At 36.6% G+C, this 17,832-nt stretch overlaps 1 protein-coding gene across 2 annotated transcripts in view; it reads right to left on the reverse strand.

The window, feature by feature from the left end:
• Nucleotides 1-4,241: 4,241 nt before the first annotated feature.
• Nucleotides 4,242-17,832, reverse strand: part of LOC126858954 (zinc finger protein 395) — a 92,104-nt gene continuing 78,513 nt past the window's right edge. For both annotated transcript variants that reach the window (XM_050609725.1, XM_050609724.1), the window contains 3 exons: nt 11,541-11,641; nt 10,890-11,151; nt 4,242-10,814 (listed from right to left, as the gene is read on the reverse strand). In XM_050609725.1, coding sequence (XP_050465682.1) covers nt 10,602-10,814; nt 10,890-11,151; nt 11,541-11,641 — 576 coding nt within the window. In that variant the 3' untranslated portion in view covers nt 4,242-10,601. The remainder of the gene's footprint in view (nt 10,815-10,889; nt 11,152-11,540; nt 11,642-17,832) is intronic.

Raw genomic sequence — 17,832 nt, forward strand, 5'->3', positions numbered from 1 at the left:
AAAAACGATGGCATGATTTTTTTCAGGCTTCTCTCTGTCTTTACACGTAAAAAAAAGTTTCAATCGTAATCGTAAGACGTAAACGAATTGACTAATCACAGTAACACCTAATCTACAATAGTAAGCCTTCTATTTTAACAATAAGCCGTAAAATATAGCATCCCAGACAGCACACAATATTTATGATAAATATTCATAAATATTGTTTATTTTTTGAAATATTATATAAATATTTTATACGTGTTTTGTATACATTAAAAGAAAAAATCATAAAAATTTTATTTACTATATTATTAAAATATAGATTATTTTATATAATATTTATGGTAAAAAAATAAATGTTTATAGTAATATTTATAGTAATAAATATTTATAATAATATTTCTCAATATTTTGATAAATATTTTTATGATATTTATAGTAAATCTTTATGATCTATTAAATCTAAAATCACAAAAATATTTATAAAATATTAATCAAAATATTAATAAAATATTCAAATAACAGCGACATTATTTTTTGTGACCGAAAATCTTAGAAACACTTACTCTAAAACACTTCCTCTATTACTTAAAAATTTTTTTTAATGAACCGGCAAAAGTTGTTTTAAATTTTAAGATGAGAAATCAACAATTTTTTATTTTAAAATTTAAAATAACTTTGAAATCTAACGTGATGGAGCAATTTGATTTGTGGCATTGTTTTTTACCGAAAATCTATAATAAATACTTACTTTGATTAGAATTACTTGGCAACATTTTTTTTTACTGGACTGTGAAAAAATTTTTGTAGAATAATTTTAATCAGAGTAAGTGTTTTTTTATAGATTTTCGATCACAAAAAACAATGTCGCAATCAAATTGTTCCATTACGTCAGGTTTTAAAGTTATTTTGAATATTTTGCACATATTTTATAAATATTGTGCTGTCTGGAATATAGTTTCGCGAGGCTAGAAATGTTTCGCGCTGCCTGAAATTCTAATCTCTAAGCTTTATGCGAACTGGCCAAATCCCAGCTCTTAAAGCTTACGACTTAAAACTTTCGACCGATATAATTCTAAAGACTAAAAGGCTTACTACACCTGTTGTAAACCAGGCCTAACACAAGCACAGTTGTAATCGTAAGGCCATGACTATAGTTGCTATATTTTCATTATGTCAAAATTTTATGATTAGCGTCATCCCAATAAACGGACATTATTTTTCAAATGAATTTTTAATATTGATTGTTCATTATAATTGTACGTTGTACAATTGCTTGTAAAAATAATATTTATTTAATATTTATTAATTATTTATTTTACATGAAATATTCGTTTGAAATAGCAAATGTTAATATAAACATTTTTTAAATGATTTACAAGTGATTTAATCCATTATTTTAATGTTCATAAAAATGTTTTTCAAAAATTTTTAAGAACATTTGCAAAAATAATATTGTTCGCTCATTGGATTATAGTCAACGAATAAAAAAGTATTTCTAAATCTATATATTTTATTTGACGGTTGTTTTGTTTTATCAAAATTTTTTTAACGTAACGTAAAATTATTTTTTATTATATTGCAAAATTTAAGGATATGTATTTATTTCCATTTATTGCCGAATAGTATATATTTTCTAATTTTAGTTATAATCATTATTTTATATTATGCTGCAATTGCAGAATATACTTACATCAATTATGAATGTGTCAGGAATTAAAATTGAGTTTATCAAGAAACAAGATTTTTTTAAACTGTTTATTATAATTATCATTTTCAATGAGTTTATATGTATGTCCAATGAGAAATACTGATCGAAAAAACGTCTATTAAATGTCTATTAGACATCAATAGACGTCTGTATTTCTCACTGGGTATATGTATGTACATCGTTCAAAGAAATTAGAATATCATATACGTTTTTGAATGTTTAAAGATTTTGTACGCATGCGTAAGTCAGGGTACTAAGAATAAACATCATGTTTTGCGATTACGGCCTTACGGTTACGACTAAAACTTTTTTACATGTAATGGCTTTTAATACATGCGTTTCCTGACCATTTTACACAAGCGAGATTTGGGGAGTTAGCAGTCTAATAATATAAAGACGTCTGTGGAAAAATCATACTGCGAAATAGAATTCCCAATCTATGAGAAATATCACTATTTACAAAATTTTTAAAGTTTGTTTTTTTATTTCTTGCACCGTCTACATACGTCGTATAATTCTTTTCATAAATAATAAATGTGATCAGATGACAATGATCTTTTGTAAAAGAAGTTTGAGAGAAAATCGGTATCAGATTTTTTTTTTGTTTAAAAGAGATTGGGAACATCGATACTTCGCAGCATGCAAATTTCTGCGAATTTCTCATGATCATGATCCTAACTATAATTCGCATATATTCTATTGCACAATACGTGTTCTCTCGATGCATGTACGGCGAAAAAAATATCAAATTTGGGGTTTCTAAGGAGCTTGCGCAATCAACCACTTTACACCGTGTGTGAATAGTACTACTTGCATTATATACATGAATTTTTAGTTGTGTACGTTCTCTATCCAATAGCGGTGCAATTATGCGGTTTTCCGGCCTACAGCCGGCTACGGTGACAACTCACATTATCGATTTAATCCTACGCATCAAAATGCCAGTTTCGCGCACAAAAGGCAATTTACAGCATTACAATCTTTTTCGCATAGTGCGCCACTTCTTCCTATTATTCGCTATGTATTCGTATTATATAACATGTATTAAGATGCTAATATATTTTTAAACGCGCAATAGACTAACTAAGTAAGGGACAGTCATTTTAGAACTTCTCTAAAATTCCTCCGCACGAACTTGTGTCGCGTCTCATCACGATACAAATTCGTCTCGACACTATACACGAATGCGATTTTATCCTTCGTTCTGGGTTACCGCGTATATTATATTACTATCGTTGGCATTGACTGCAAGTTACTTCGTTGCCGCGCTACGTTGTCTGCGCGATTTACAAATACGTTCACAACAAAGAAGAACTTCGACGAACGGATAAAATACAAAGATTCGGCAGTATAGTGATCCAACAGGCATCCCCGTTATAAAAAGTACGGTTGCGATGCGTTTTATGCTTCCAAAGTACATTTGATTCAATATATAACGAGTGTCTCTATTTTCGCAAGATATGCATTTATTAGCGAATGATCTCTGCGCCTGCTTCCTTTTTTCCTTTGTGCTTTCTCTTATAAATTGTATAGAAATATTTACGAAAGTATATATACGATCCGTCAATCCAATTCAGCGTGTCGTCATTAGACTTTGCATTAATACATATATATATATATATATATATATATATATATATATATATATGTATATATATATATATGTATGTATGTATGTATGTATGTATGCATGTGTGGGTGTGGGTGTGTGTAAATGTGTGTGTGTGTGTCTGGCGGATAATTTAATTAAAAATTTATTCGCATTATATAATTACTACACAGTCTGGATATCTGAAATATTTTCTTTTCTTCTTTTTGTCTTGCATAAGTATAAGTGTTCGAATCAACTACGCTATATACAGATCTAATAATGTATTGTAAAAGTCATGCGGCGAGAATGAAAAGCTGCGATTATGTCACATTATCGCATAAGTACCGAAGTACCGACCGGCGACGAATATGAACTACTTTTTGGTGATATCTGTGTGACAGATGCAAGTGAACATGCATTGAGCAAGAGTATTGTGAGATCTCACAGCGCATATCTGAAAAACATCAAGTACTTATTATCAAACGTGACTTATAATAGCACATCATTCTTACCGATTACTTGTGTTATTAAAGATTTTGACGTTTACTAAATAGCGTCGTAATATATCTACGAGAAATTTAATGGGATCCAATATTTAATCTCATGATTTTACGTTTAATGATTTTATGATTAGCACAAATTATTATACCTAAATTTCACAAATCCTCGCACACTTCAATTTTATCATTAATATGTGAAATGGTGAAACAAATATACGCGCATAAATAAATAAAAGATTCTTAAAGATAAAATGACATTAAATTTTTATAACACACACACATATATATATATATATATATATATATATATATATATATATATAAATTGTGCTTGATCTCTTTACATATATCACAATTCTCGTAGAAAATTTATTTATATATTTACTTTACACGCGTTTGAGAATACGTGTCTTATGAGAAAAAAAGATATATACGGTGAGATAATAATAACTTGATATACGATTTTGTTAGATATCTTTATTACGATGTCTTAACCATAAGATTTACACTCAAATGTAATTAACGTTGCATCGTAATTTTTTCAGTCAGAATAATCGAGAGTGTCAAATAATGCGACATAATCACAGCATTTATAACTATACGCATTATTGATAAATAGAAGCTTGTTTGCAGCGATATACAGATATAAGAATGATAGAGTCGCATGTTGCACGTCTTGCGAGATTGTTCTGATCTCATGGTCTGCTCGATGTTTTTGAATCACTTCGAACGCGCGCGATCCTTCTCTTGAAACACCCTCTTAACGCAGGGTAATATTAACGATTCACCTAACGTAATAATATTAACAAAGATTTCGCGCTTTAACAGTATTACTTAACGTACTATGAGTGACGCTAATACATAATAGTGTTAAGAGTTAAAATGACGACGACGATGAATGCAATAATAATAATTAATAAAAGTTAATAATGATAATAATATATATAATAATGTAATCATATGTAATATAATATATAATATATAATATATAATAATATATAATATAATATTATAATAAAATAATATGTGTCTTTACGTTGTACGGTCGGCCGAGCGCAAACGATCCAAAGCAAATGAACTTTATGCTTGAAAAAAAAAAAAAATCACTTTTCATTTAAACATCATTCTTCCCTGTGTCGCGTATCACAGATTCTATCGTTCGCGTTATTAACAACATTTTCGTCGCGATACAATCTGGGATACAGACGACGGTTGCCGCTCGTTCCTGGAGCGCGATTTACATATATGGCTCGGCCGCGTACTGATGAAAATTACAGTTCATTAAATCGATATGAGATCGTTTTGGTATGATAATCCCGGCCATTAGCTTTTAATCCGCGAAACACTTCTCCTTCTTTCGGTATCTCGGCGAACGTGCTGGGACAGAGCTCCGACATTAACCCCTTGGAGCGATCGTCGTGTTCGGATGGGGCCCCGCGAATAACGGGACTACCAAACCTCCCGATCGCTCGCTTAACTGGCCCGCCCGTCGAATCGATCGAAAGTCCGATTATAATGTGAATTTCCGAAAATGACGATTACCGCGAACGCATATATACTATATGTGCAGTAGCTGGCTTCAAATGAGATGCGTTCAATTCACAACTCAATAAGGTAGCGGCGGTTCTCTTCTCTCCCCCTCACCCACGAGCGTGAACGTGATCGGTTTAACGCGGAGAATTGGCGATGATAAGAGATATTTGCAAATGATACTAACGATATGCCACGGTAGTCCTTAAGGTTCTTCCAACACACCTGAATTGGAGGTGATTTAACGAGTGCAAACTCCACATAATCCTATAGGCAGTGCCAATAGGGTAGTTATTCCACTTTCAAAAAAAAAAAAAAATAAAAATAAAGTGAGTTTGCGCTTCCTCATCTAGTATCGTTAGTACTTTGAGCCTATTTCTGTTATTATCAGATATTTGCAAATATTTCGTACACAACGCTCGACGTCCGAGAGCAATGATGGAACATACATCTCGGATGACGGGGGGATCTTTGTTGCTTATCGCTGACGGGGAATATCTAAGCTTAGGCTGTGCGTGATAATAGGACGACGACGCGCGATCTCGAAAATCTTCAGGCTGCCGATTAAATGCGATTCTATGTATATTATACAGTGCGTGAAGCCGCTGCGACGGGAGGAGATTTAACTAAATAATATTGATATTAACATTGCAAGAAGAATACATATTATACTTTGTAACGTTCAATCAGTCAGTTGTCCAGATCGAAGCGATGGATTAACAGCGATATTTTTGCTGATCGAGCGTTAGAGCAATACAAATCGATCAATCGCTTCGAACAAAACAACGTATGTATGTTGATACGTATTCGTATGAAATAAACCTGAGGTATCTTTAAGTCTGTAAAGCTTTCGTTACAAATGTTTTAAACTTTGTGTATATTCCACTGCTCCTCCATTATTTCACTTATATCGCTCGTAAGATTTCCTGTCTTCTCGTATAGCGTTTGTCCTTTCTCGCTCGTTTTTTTTTTATTAGAGAATATTTGGCATACGTAATGGCACAGTTAATAAGAACTTGTACTTTTGTTTACATTCGTAAAGTGCCATCCCACATAAAGTATCCGCCAAAATTCTCTTCAACGCGACCCGTCGAGAGTTCCTAGCATGGCTAGCTATGTCGGCTCGAGTTATCATTGTGCACGGGGATCAGCAATAAATTATATACGAACTTCTCCGAGAATCATTGGTAATTTATTGCCAAATGTATGACAGATATAAATTCGCGTAGCAATTTCGCATTATACCGCATTTTTACCCCAAGATGGAGGCTTAAATGATCAGCTAAAAGACTGTTATTATTACCACGAAATATATTAGACGATATAATTCTTATTATTTGTCATTTCATCAATGATTTAAATTGGCGATTGATTCTCGCTTTAATGTTTTATCTACACAACCGTCAATATAGTACATTCAGTGTCATATATGCCTTCGCATCTAAAGTTCCGGCATTTTTAAACTTCCATACATCGTATGTATTTGAATATTTGTACATATTACGTGTGATTATTGATTTAAAAAATCTAAAATTATCTCTTTACTTCAATTAATTTAATATTATGTAATTCGGTATTTATTTTTTAATGTTAGAGATAGCTTAATCTTTCATATATATATATATATGCAAGCGTCAGATATTTTGTAACTGCCAGACTATCAGGCACAATTCTGAATCACTGCATATAATGCATTTAATTGAGACATGCTTAACATCAGACATAAAGATATACATGACTCTAAATGTACAATCAAAGATGCGAATAAAAATAAATACAGAAATTATGAAGTTTAAAGGATTAGAAATATCTCAACAAATATTTCTGTCAACGAGAAAATGTTGTATACAGAACTTCAAAAAATTTTTTAAAAACAATATCTTTAAAAAAATGTTTTACAGTAGAAGCTGTAAAACATAGAACTTTAGCAACAATTTCTCTTCAACATTATAAACTTTAATGTTACCGCCGCACTTTTTTAACGTTATATGTATTACACGCGTACAGATTGCACAGAGTAAAACCACGACGGAAAAATTATGCTAATAACTAAGTATTAAATGATAGTATCACTCTTCTCTTTTTAGCAGTTTCCGTTTAGATATTGTCCTTGGTAAGACTATGTCGACATGATCGAGCGTAACAATTTTGATCGCAGGAGGGAACCTACATGGACGGCAATTACTTTCTATGCTATCTGTACTTGTATGTTAACGTTTTATTTCGCGAGTATTTTATATATTATATGATTCTCTATAATCATTGTGAATGTCATGCTATCTGTGTAAAAATTTTTAATATATGTTCAGCATTTGCAACAGTGCATTAGTGCTCGCGTAACCCGCTGTAATAATTCTCAATTGTAAATACTATTTCATAAATTCTAAAACGCAATAAGATTCGAGAGACAATTCGATATAATCAATGTGTCTTATAATGCACAGCATCAAATTTAGAGAGGCAAAAATTAAATTTCTCTGTGCGACGACAACATTACATGTTAAATAACGCAATCATTGTTATTGATAATTTTCAAAATAACTTCAAAGCAATTGTTTTTTAAATATAGATACAATAATATTGATAAAACATCGAGAAATACTGACAACGCGATACTTATGATTTTGAACACAAAGGTGCCGATACCTTTACGAGAATTATTCGTTTCTTTTTGAGTTATACTCTCAAATTATAATTACAATTATAATTTGAGTACATTTTGTCAATAGAATTGACATTTCATTATGCTGATAAAATCTAAATCCGTGACATTATCATTAATAAACAATATTAATATACTAATCCTTACCACATTAAGTTAATTAATAATTATATAATAATTATATAAAACGAGGGTTGAAATATACAAGATAATACACATAATATACAAGATAATTATACTAAAGTATAAACATCGTTCGAGAAATTGGAAGAAACTTTTATTGTGGCGAGTGTGTGTGTCGCTTTTTTTATTATTTTTTACCATTTAATATGGTATTTAATGCGACGTCTCACCGATTTTCTTCCGTCAAATATGAAATACTTCTGTCATTTATTGCATTAAAACCTTAAGAATTTCGACTTTTTATTTTGCAACTGTATTAGGATATAATGTCAGAAATAAAAAATTATATAAATATTACGTCGTACTGTTGAAATAAGTGATGTTGAAATAAATTAGCTTTTTCATATATGCTGTCAATAAATAATATAATAACTATATAAATAACTATATATAAATAATATATTAACTTTATGTAGCTATGTAATTAGAAATATGAATATAATTATAATTTGATATATAATTATAATTGAATAAGTAATGAATTTTATCTCGTACTGTATGACACAAATTAATTTTCTCGCATATCATTAACATACAAATGACTATAAATCATTATTTATTGTTATATTCATTTTTGTTAAAAATGCAGGGCATGTGTAAATTAAATAATTGATTTACCAACGAGAAATAAATACAAAAAGAATTTCTAATAAATCCATTGCACTGTATACGTGAATATGACTTGTGACACACGAAGAAATATCTTTTTATATGATACAAAAGCAAAAGATTCATATGAATTTTCATTTCTGACATTATAATCCAATATAGCTGTAAAGAAGAATCTTTAAGCGACGTTGAATTCTTTTAGAGCATATTATTTATTTGTAAAAATTGCTTCGTCAAATTCGTCAATATATAAAATTTGCGAGTGTCTCTTGCATATTATTATATTAGAAATATTATCGAGATCAAATATATTTCAAAGTAATCGATTCAAATAAATAAATCGTTCCGCGAACGGCTCAAAGCGAGAAAGGAGTATAAGAAATGATGTATTAGATTCTATACGAATATATCGTTCTTTGCACGCGCAATTTATATATATGTGTATGTGTGTGTGTGTGTGTGTGTGTGTGTGTGTGTGTGTGTGTGTGTGTGTGTGTGTGTGTGTGTGTGTGTGTGTGTGTGTGTGTGTGTCATCTAGAGCGAGACCTTCACTACATCTTAATAGATCGATCGATTCAACTGCGTAGCCTACCCCAATATGCGCATGCAGCTCCTTTGTTGGCGAACACGATCTTAGGTCGTCAGAAGGCTAACAAGGCTAAGCCCGGTATACGGCAACGCATGCCGTGCAACATATAATGCCTCTCTAGCGTGTAAGAGAGGTTTGAACAACAATTTTTGAATTATTTATCTGGCAGTATAATTGGTGTATAAAATTTTGGTTTCTCTTTTTTTTCTCATTTCTTCACGCCTTTACCCATCTTTGCGCTTTCCTGTTCGATTCGCGGCACAGATCCGGTAAATTTAGATACAATATCACAATTAGTAGCTCTATTTTTTTTCACGCAAGACTCTTTAACTTGCTCGTCTTCGTTTACCATTGAACGGTTAGACCAAACATCGATTAGCTGGTCTTTTCTTCATTCATTAGATTCGATCGCTTGTTCCTCAAGAATCGACGTCCCTGAGGCTTGATATAACGCCTTTAGTTCCGTCATTACCGAAAGCGCGTCACGGTTGCGCTTCTAACGGAAGAAGGAAGATCTATCGCAATGATCTAAGAAACGATTCGGGAACCGATACTTCGAAGAGCATGTTCAATTTGAGTTCGTATCTTGTAGAATACGTACCGAACCAAAAGGTTCTCTTTATCAGGCGGAGTTGGAAGCGAGGTCGTATTTCGCGCTCTCTTCTGAAAACGCAAAGAATGCAACAGTTTAAAATTGCCTCGCTCCGCACGCCAATTATTCGCTACCTATTAATCGAAAAATCCCTTGTTACGATTAAGGGATTCGATCGGAGTTTGCCAAGTGCAAAATACGAGCAGAAATCGTTCAGATAAATCTTTCATCGTGAACTTCTTTTATGAGTTGATTAAATTGAGAAAGATATATCACGCACGAATAACGATCCTTTAAATCACCCGCCAGCCGTCATTGTAGAATGACGTTTGTCATCGAAAACGCGTGCCTGTCATCTCGGCGACGGAAACCAAAATGGAAAATAAGAAGAAGAGGTGCTGGTTTTATGCGCTTTGCTTTCTGTGGTATTGATGAAATAATATCCCATAGAATATAACGTTTTCGCTACAACCGGCAATAACGAGGTGGTCTCGTGTTCCAAATCGTGGAAGTCTTTTCAACGCTTCACTTTCTTTTACGATGATTGGCATTTGGCAGTTGGTATTAATGTTCAACGTAGCATTGGCAAACTCTGAGGTCGACTTGACAAAGGTTTCCGCCCACGGACGTACGAACGGGGCGGACGCTTGGCCTATTCGCTGCAAAAACGGGTGCAGGCTTTCTTCCACCTACACTGAGTGCACCAAAGATCGCGTGCATCCATACCGTAAATTTTGCGACATTTTTTAACATCGCTGCGCGTTCGCCGCGGGGAGGACGGTTTACCCGTGGACGTTGTTATATTTTGTTGGTGACACGCTTGCAATGGTCGTGGGGACAGTTTGATGTGCTTGTTGGGCGTACCCTAAAATAGAAAAGAGAAATATAAGTTTGATAATTTGCCACATTTTCGATAGTTATACAACGCGTAATTACTTACCGGTGATTGTGAGATCGTAAACGCGTTGTTTGGTTCCCTGACACCAACTATCACGTTCTCGATATAGCTACTCGTGGTAGGAGCCGCCTCAAGACGAAGCTGTTTCTGATATTCTGGATCCTCGTGTGGCGGTCTCGCCATGTCCCGATGAGACATTGTGGGAGGCGAGCTCATATGATCCACAGCAACTTCTTGGTAATAAAATTCCTCCTCGTGAACGGACATATCATCTTCGCTGTCACATCCCTTTGACTTTTTTGGACTGCAAAATAAATCATAATTTTAATTCACATATTTTGTACAATAGATGGGTTTATTGATTGAGAAAGATTCGATCATCGTAAAGATTCGATCATCATACATTATTTCCAACATGTCTTCATTCGCGAACATTACATACATAAACTTACACAATATAATTATCTTATTCATCGTCAACAGTGCTCAAAATTAAAATAATATGCTACAATCTAGATTAAGTTTTTAAAAGAGCTGCACACTCTGTTAGACACTACTGTCGTGCCATTATAATGTCAACAGTTTTTCTCGCTGTGCCTGAAACCAGCTTGAGTGCGCTTTCACTTTGTCTTCGTAACGCAAGATAATGCATTTTACCCGCTTAGACGTATTACATTTAGGATACTAGCTTACCCCAGATGTGACTGGCGCACATGTTCTTCAATGAGCGCAACGGTCGCTTTGATTTCCAAGCAGCCTGGCCAAGTGCACTTAAAGACCACTGCCGCATTCGCCTGCAAGTAGGAAGATGACAGTCGTTAATGATTATCGATAAGAACGATGTGTAGGAATGGTCGGGCTAGCGACAGATTTATATATCTGAGAGTATTTGACGAATGGGACAGAGAATAACGGAGATGGCTACAATTTTGCCAATCCTGTTTTACGTCATTCTATGATGCACCAATCAAAGCTTTGTAATGCAACGCTCGCGCGTGGGCGTAAGTTGACGCAGGGTTGTTGTAACCATTGCGTCGAATGGATGATAGCCACTCGTTCTCTAAAATGCCACGACCTTTCCTTGTGATTTATTCTATCGCACAAACTAAAATAACTACTCTCTCTTTATTTCATTATTAAAGTTATTAAAATTGTAAATGCTCTCTTTATCTTTACTTAGTTTACATTTGCTTACATTTCCATCATTTATTTTGCTATACTAGAATATCATTATTGTATGCAAACCGGCTTTTTTGGCATATATTATAATGTTAATTTCCCTATATCATTCCTCTTTGACATCTCGAACCTATTTAATTTATTTTTAACACGTTCTTTTTTGCTCTGTTTTCTGGTCACATATGAGTCACAATGTCTTGTCAGTTTTAACTGCCTCAAAGTGCTTTAAAAAATCTACAAAAATTTATATATATATATATATATATATATATATATATATATATTTTCCTTTTATATATATATATATTTTTTTTTTTTTTAAATATTTATGTAAAAAATAATTATGTACAACAAAAGTTAAAATATAAATTTTAAACATTCTTTTTTATTGATTAAAGTTTTCGGAATATTCTATTGTGAAAATATCAATAAGGTGAAAATGACCCATATGTGATCCTTTAAGGGTTAATTATCTTTGAAGGAAACTCTCGTTACGTGTTCGGACGATTGTGTGTGGACGGTGTGTGTCGTGTCACTAAACCGTAAGCGGCCAAGTAGTCTTAAGACGGCCCTGCGTCCAAGTCACGCCAAGCCAAGCCGCCGGAGAGGAAAATCGATGCGCGCGGCAGCCTCGCCGCGCGCACGTTTCTTTGTTTACACCGGCCGGCCGGCGGCGCCGCACCGGTCACGTGGTATTGATCCAGGAGAGCGAGGAATACAAGTCCCCCTCGCGCGTGGACCACGCGGTATCCGATGATCGCGTGTTTTGAACGCGCGAGGAACAGCGATGCATAGAGAGGATTGACATTTTCGAGCGCGAAAAGCTCCGCGCGCAAATCTGTCCAATCATTTTCTACCCATCTTCCACTGATCATAGGATGCAATCCGGATTTCTCGTAGTCTCGATGAAGGGATCGGCATAAAATCAATCGCATGCCCGACAGCGACAGTTACAACTAAAGTATAAATAGATCGAAATATGCTATTTTTACAACGGGCATTTGAATCGATAGAATTTCGCTGAATTCGTATTTTGTATTTTCAGATATGTGTGCGAAAGTAATCTCTATATACATATTTATTTATAATGTCTCATAGACTGATTTCCTCGAGATTGTACCCCCGATTTGTCTGCCCGCTTTAGAATTTATAAATTTGACAATATCAATGTAAAACTTGGCAAGTAATCGGATACATGTGTGTGTTTGAGATTAATCATTTATTAATGATCTTATGGATTATATCGGCGATCTTTCAATCTAGCTAATGACTGCATGAATATTTACGAGTGACTTTTGAGGCACATCTCGGAAACGGCGCGATCGCCTCGCTGAAATTCGCGCGACTCTACTTACGCGTTTCCCTTCCCCTTCGCCCCCTTCAATTCCCACGCAGCATATCGGATGGAAAGATGATGAAAGAGGCTCATAAGTGTCCGCGCGCGTATCGACACGCGTTTAAAAAAAAAAAAACGAGACAAGACGCGATAAATGAGAACGCGTGTTGTTCGGCAAGAGGCAAAACTCGGCGAGTTTCAAGGGCCTCGATAGGTGCAGTGACATCAACTCTGAAACGGGAATACACCGTATCGTGTACCGCGCGAGAGTATACCGGGTGACGCGGCGGCAAAAGGGCAAGCGAGCGAGAACGCGCGCGCGAATGCCGATAACAGCGCGTATCGATGTCGCGCTTGACTAAAGGACGCGACTGACAGGTGAGAATGTTTTCTTGGTGGGAGGAGATGTCTCGCGACGTCTGGTAAAAAAAAAACCTCAGTAGGGTGACAGTGACATCATCACCGAAACGGTACACGCTGGGTACACGGCGTGGCGCAGGCCACTGCCGAGGTCACAGACCTTCTACGCCGGTCGACAGGCAATGTACTCTCTCTCTCTCTCTCTCTCTCTCTCTCTATCTCTCTCTCTTTTTCTTTCCCTTTACCTTGCCCATACCTCGGCAAGTTGGTTTGGCGTGCTCTGGAGAACTTCGCAGCAAAGTCCTTCCCCCTATCACTCCCTTTTCTCCCCTTTCCCCTTTACGACCTTTAGAATACGACGGGGTAATTCCGACAGCATTAGTCTAGAGGGCACCATGCGTCCCGACGAGCGTCTTTATGCGCGCGCGTACTGATCTTAAAATCCGAGCACAGATCTATTTTCTCTCCTTTTCTTTCCTTCGGATATTTTTTTTTCATAAAAAATGTGTATAAAGATACATATTGTTTTTTATACAGAAAATATCTTAAGCTACTTCTTTATGGTGAAATCATGGACAAATTTATTTATATTAATCCTTAATTAATGGTCCATTAATGGTAATCCTTAATTCATAATATCCGCGCGATTTGTGGTCTATCTTATACATATATATATAAGACCTCCAGTGATAAGACAGTATATTCGGGGATAAGATATACAACGCGATATTCCTTGTCGAAAAATAAAATAATCCTATTCAACAAAGAACATACAAACCCAAACATTGATACCTTCAAATATATTCTATTATCGGACATCTAATGTGACGCATCGCGTTGCATATGGCATTATATATGACGCATGCAAAATACAACACGCTGTCGTAAAATTCGATTGGAAGGCGCCTCACCGATACGTCAAAGCGAGTCGCACGATAAAGGAAAAAAAAAAAAATCGGTAGTAGCGTATTTTTATTCACGGTGTAGGTAGAGGAGATGCAATATAAATCTGGCGAAAAGAGCCATCACCCGCGCGTGCGCGCGAATATCATCGCGCGCTCTTGCGAATACGCGGGGATGAGTGAAGCCAACAACGCAGGGTTGCCGTGACGCGACGCGACGCGACGACGTTTCGTGGGCGCATCGCGTGCGATACGATGTTGCTGGCGATAGAGATGGCTAGGGCTCGGGCTCTCGGGAGGCCCGTTGGGGATGCACATGCATGGCATGGCCTGGCTTGTAGGCCGGAGTGATCATCGCAGCGCGCGCATCAAGCGGGCGAGAGGACGAGGCCATCCAACCCTACCAACGCTCGTTCACGCGAAGTATATACCGCGTCCTTCCTCCTACTCTTCCCATCACTTTTGCGGACTGCGCAACGGATCGACGCGCGCGCGCGCGCGCGAATCCGCGTGCGTACGTGTGCGTGCACGCGCACGTGTCCGTGCGCGAGGGATCCGCGAAAGCGTCGTAATAAAAATCACGCACGTGTCACGACTCGCGTGAAACGTATCTTCCCCGCGTCTCTCGGCGTGCTCGTTTTTTTTAAAACGATTGACAAACGACGCGTGAAGGTAGTGAATCGTTTTTCGACCAGAAGACGACCAGATGACGAATACTCTCGGTGTGATTCGCCTTGTAGGAATGCGCGTTTGAAAGTCAATGCCCCCGAAGTTTATTAGATCGAATGAATTTAAAATCGCTCGCGTCTATGCGTGCGTTTTAAGCGAAAGAATTTCACTCTCGTCGCAATTCTGTACATTCGTTCGATTATATCGATGAGCAATGAGAATTCGCGCATACTCATAATAAGAGTCACCAATTACCAAATGTCTCATGTCTTATACCCGGCACACGGTGTCCGCGAGCCGCAAATTCGCGCGTGTTCAATGTTGTTACGCGTTGTAGAGCGGACGCAAAAATCGATTCTAAACTATACACGCTACAACAGCTTGCTCTTTCGCACGGCTCTCGTTTTCTCCGCACTCTTGTCGAGCCATCAGCTACTGAGTAAAGATGCTCGCGGCAAAGCTAGAGCTAGAGCTATATTTTCCTATATCGCTCTATATCTTTCCTTTCCCACGACTAGTGAGATTTTTACGGCAAGATTCCGTTCTTCATCTTAACTATCATGATATCAGATAAGAGATATCGAGCATGATGTATTAATCCGATTGTTTAATATTATAATATATAAAAACGCCGCTGCATAATGCCATGTAAACATAATTTGCATTTTTTACGTCACACATGCTCTAACTCAGAACATTTAAATCTTTCATTTTTTTTTTAACCTTATTTAAATTAAAAAAAAAAATTATTGGCGAGTATAAAAAATCATTGCTATATCGTCTACAAATAACGATATTCTCCATGTACCGTTTTGTGTATACATTTTGACGTCACTAGCTGCTGACTCCGCCGTCAGTCCCCATTTCAGGACCACGCGATGGGTTTCACGGACATAGGGATGTACCGTGCGGCGAAAGAGAGAGAGAGAGAGAGAGAAAGAGAACGCAAGAGAGAATAGTCGAATAAGGAAGAGGGAAAGAGAAAGAGAAACCAGAGTCACTGGAGAAAAGTGGGGGGCCCGGGTAACGCCCGGGAAACCAAAACAAACCGGACTTCTGTGTGTTGGCGCGTACGACGCGCGTCGATCCGTGGCGTGTGGTGAGGGTCGGACGTTGACCCTTCGTCGAACACACTGATGTCTCACGCACGGAGTGTATACAGGGTATACGGGATGGCGGGAGAAAAATCTACGGGTTTGTTGTGGGACCTTCGTTGCGGCGGCGGCGACGATGATGATGATGACGATGACGATGGCGGTGATGATGGCAGGCGGAGATGAGAGACGCCGTAATAAGGGGCAGAAAATTTCAGAATATAGCGTAAATGAAGACGCGCGATGGGGCGGAATCTGGCTTTCTCTCTGTCTCTCTCTTCTTTTAGAAGGGGAAGAGGGGAAGAGAGGGGATTGACCGCAGTGAAAGAAGCGGAGGAGCCACGTGTGATGCAGCAGGTACGATAAAGGCCGGTTGTGTGGCTTCGATGTCGACTCGTCCAAGAATCGTGCACAATCTGTGCGAGGGCTTTTCGAGGATGGGCGGCGCGGGGGAGGGGGGAGGGATGCGTTTTATAACGCGGAATATTTTATCAGGATGTATAAAAATGCAATATCAAACTGCATAATCGTAATCTCAGACTCATCATCGAACGTATTAGAATGCTTCCGGAATATTCGTATAGATATTTGAAAAAAATGTGGCGATTCAAACGGCATTGTTTGAAAGATTTCGGTAATCTAGCGATCCACGTGATCTGTGTAACAACGACAAGGGAGAACAAAAGCCCGTTTTCCCGTCGAACGACGCGATCGTAAAGTAGCGAGCTGGAAAAAAGCACGCTCAGCTGGGACACGTCGCAGCACGCGATTCGGTGCAATTTATAAGGAAGAACCGAGGTCGTCGACACAGGGGAGAGAGACGGAGAGAATCGTTTCAAATACTTGGAGGGAGGCGAGGAGAGGGCAATAGGTATCCGTGACTCACGACGGAATTCTCTACCAGAGGATATTCGACGCATTTGCTACTTTTCGTTGTATCCAGAAGAACGGAAAGCGTTGTTTACCTACATTAGGCTTATCATTAGGCACTTCACTATCTATACTTTTTAAATATGTATAATCAAAATTGAGAAATATATATCTATCTACATTTATCTGTTTCTCTGATAGAAATAATCATAGGAAGCTTTGATACAGAATGCGTACAATATTCGGGCCATGAATGACAACGAATGAGATTTGTAATAATCTGTGAACGATTCTAATTTTATATAATATATATATATATATGAATTTAAAATCGTTACTAATTAATGAAATCTTTAAACAAAATCTGCTCTCAAATTTTTATGCCAAAACATATATATATATTTTTTTCACTTCACTTGAGTCACAAAAGAGGAATCAATATTTGTATTTTTTATTCATTAAACGTGCAATTGAAATCGCATCGCTCGCAATTTCCGCCTCTTATCGTTATTTACATTCCGCTAGTGCGTGCTGCTTCTTTATTTTTCTCTTTCTCCAAAGTACAATGGCATCCG

The sequence above is a fragment of the Cataglyphis hispanica genome, chromosome 2 (assembly GCF_021464435.1).
Source record: "Cataglyphis hispanica isolate Lineage 1 chromosome 2, ULB_Chis1_1.0, whole genome shotgun sequence".
Taxonomy (NCBI): Eukaryota; Metazoa; Arthropoda; class Insecta; order Hymenoptera; family Formicidae; genus Cataglyphis; species Cataglyphis hispanica.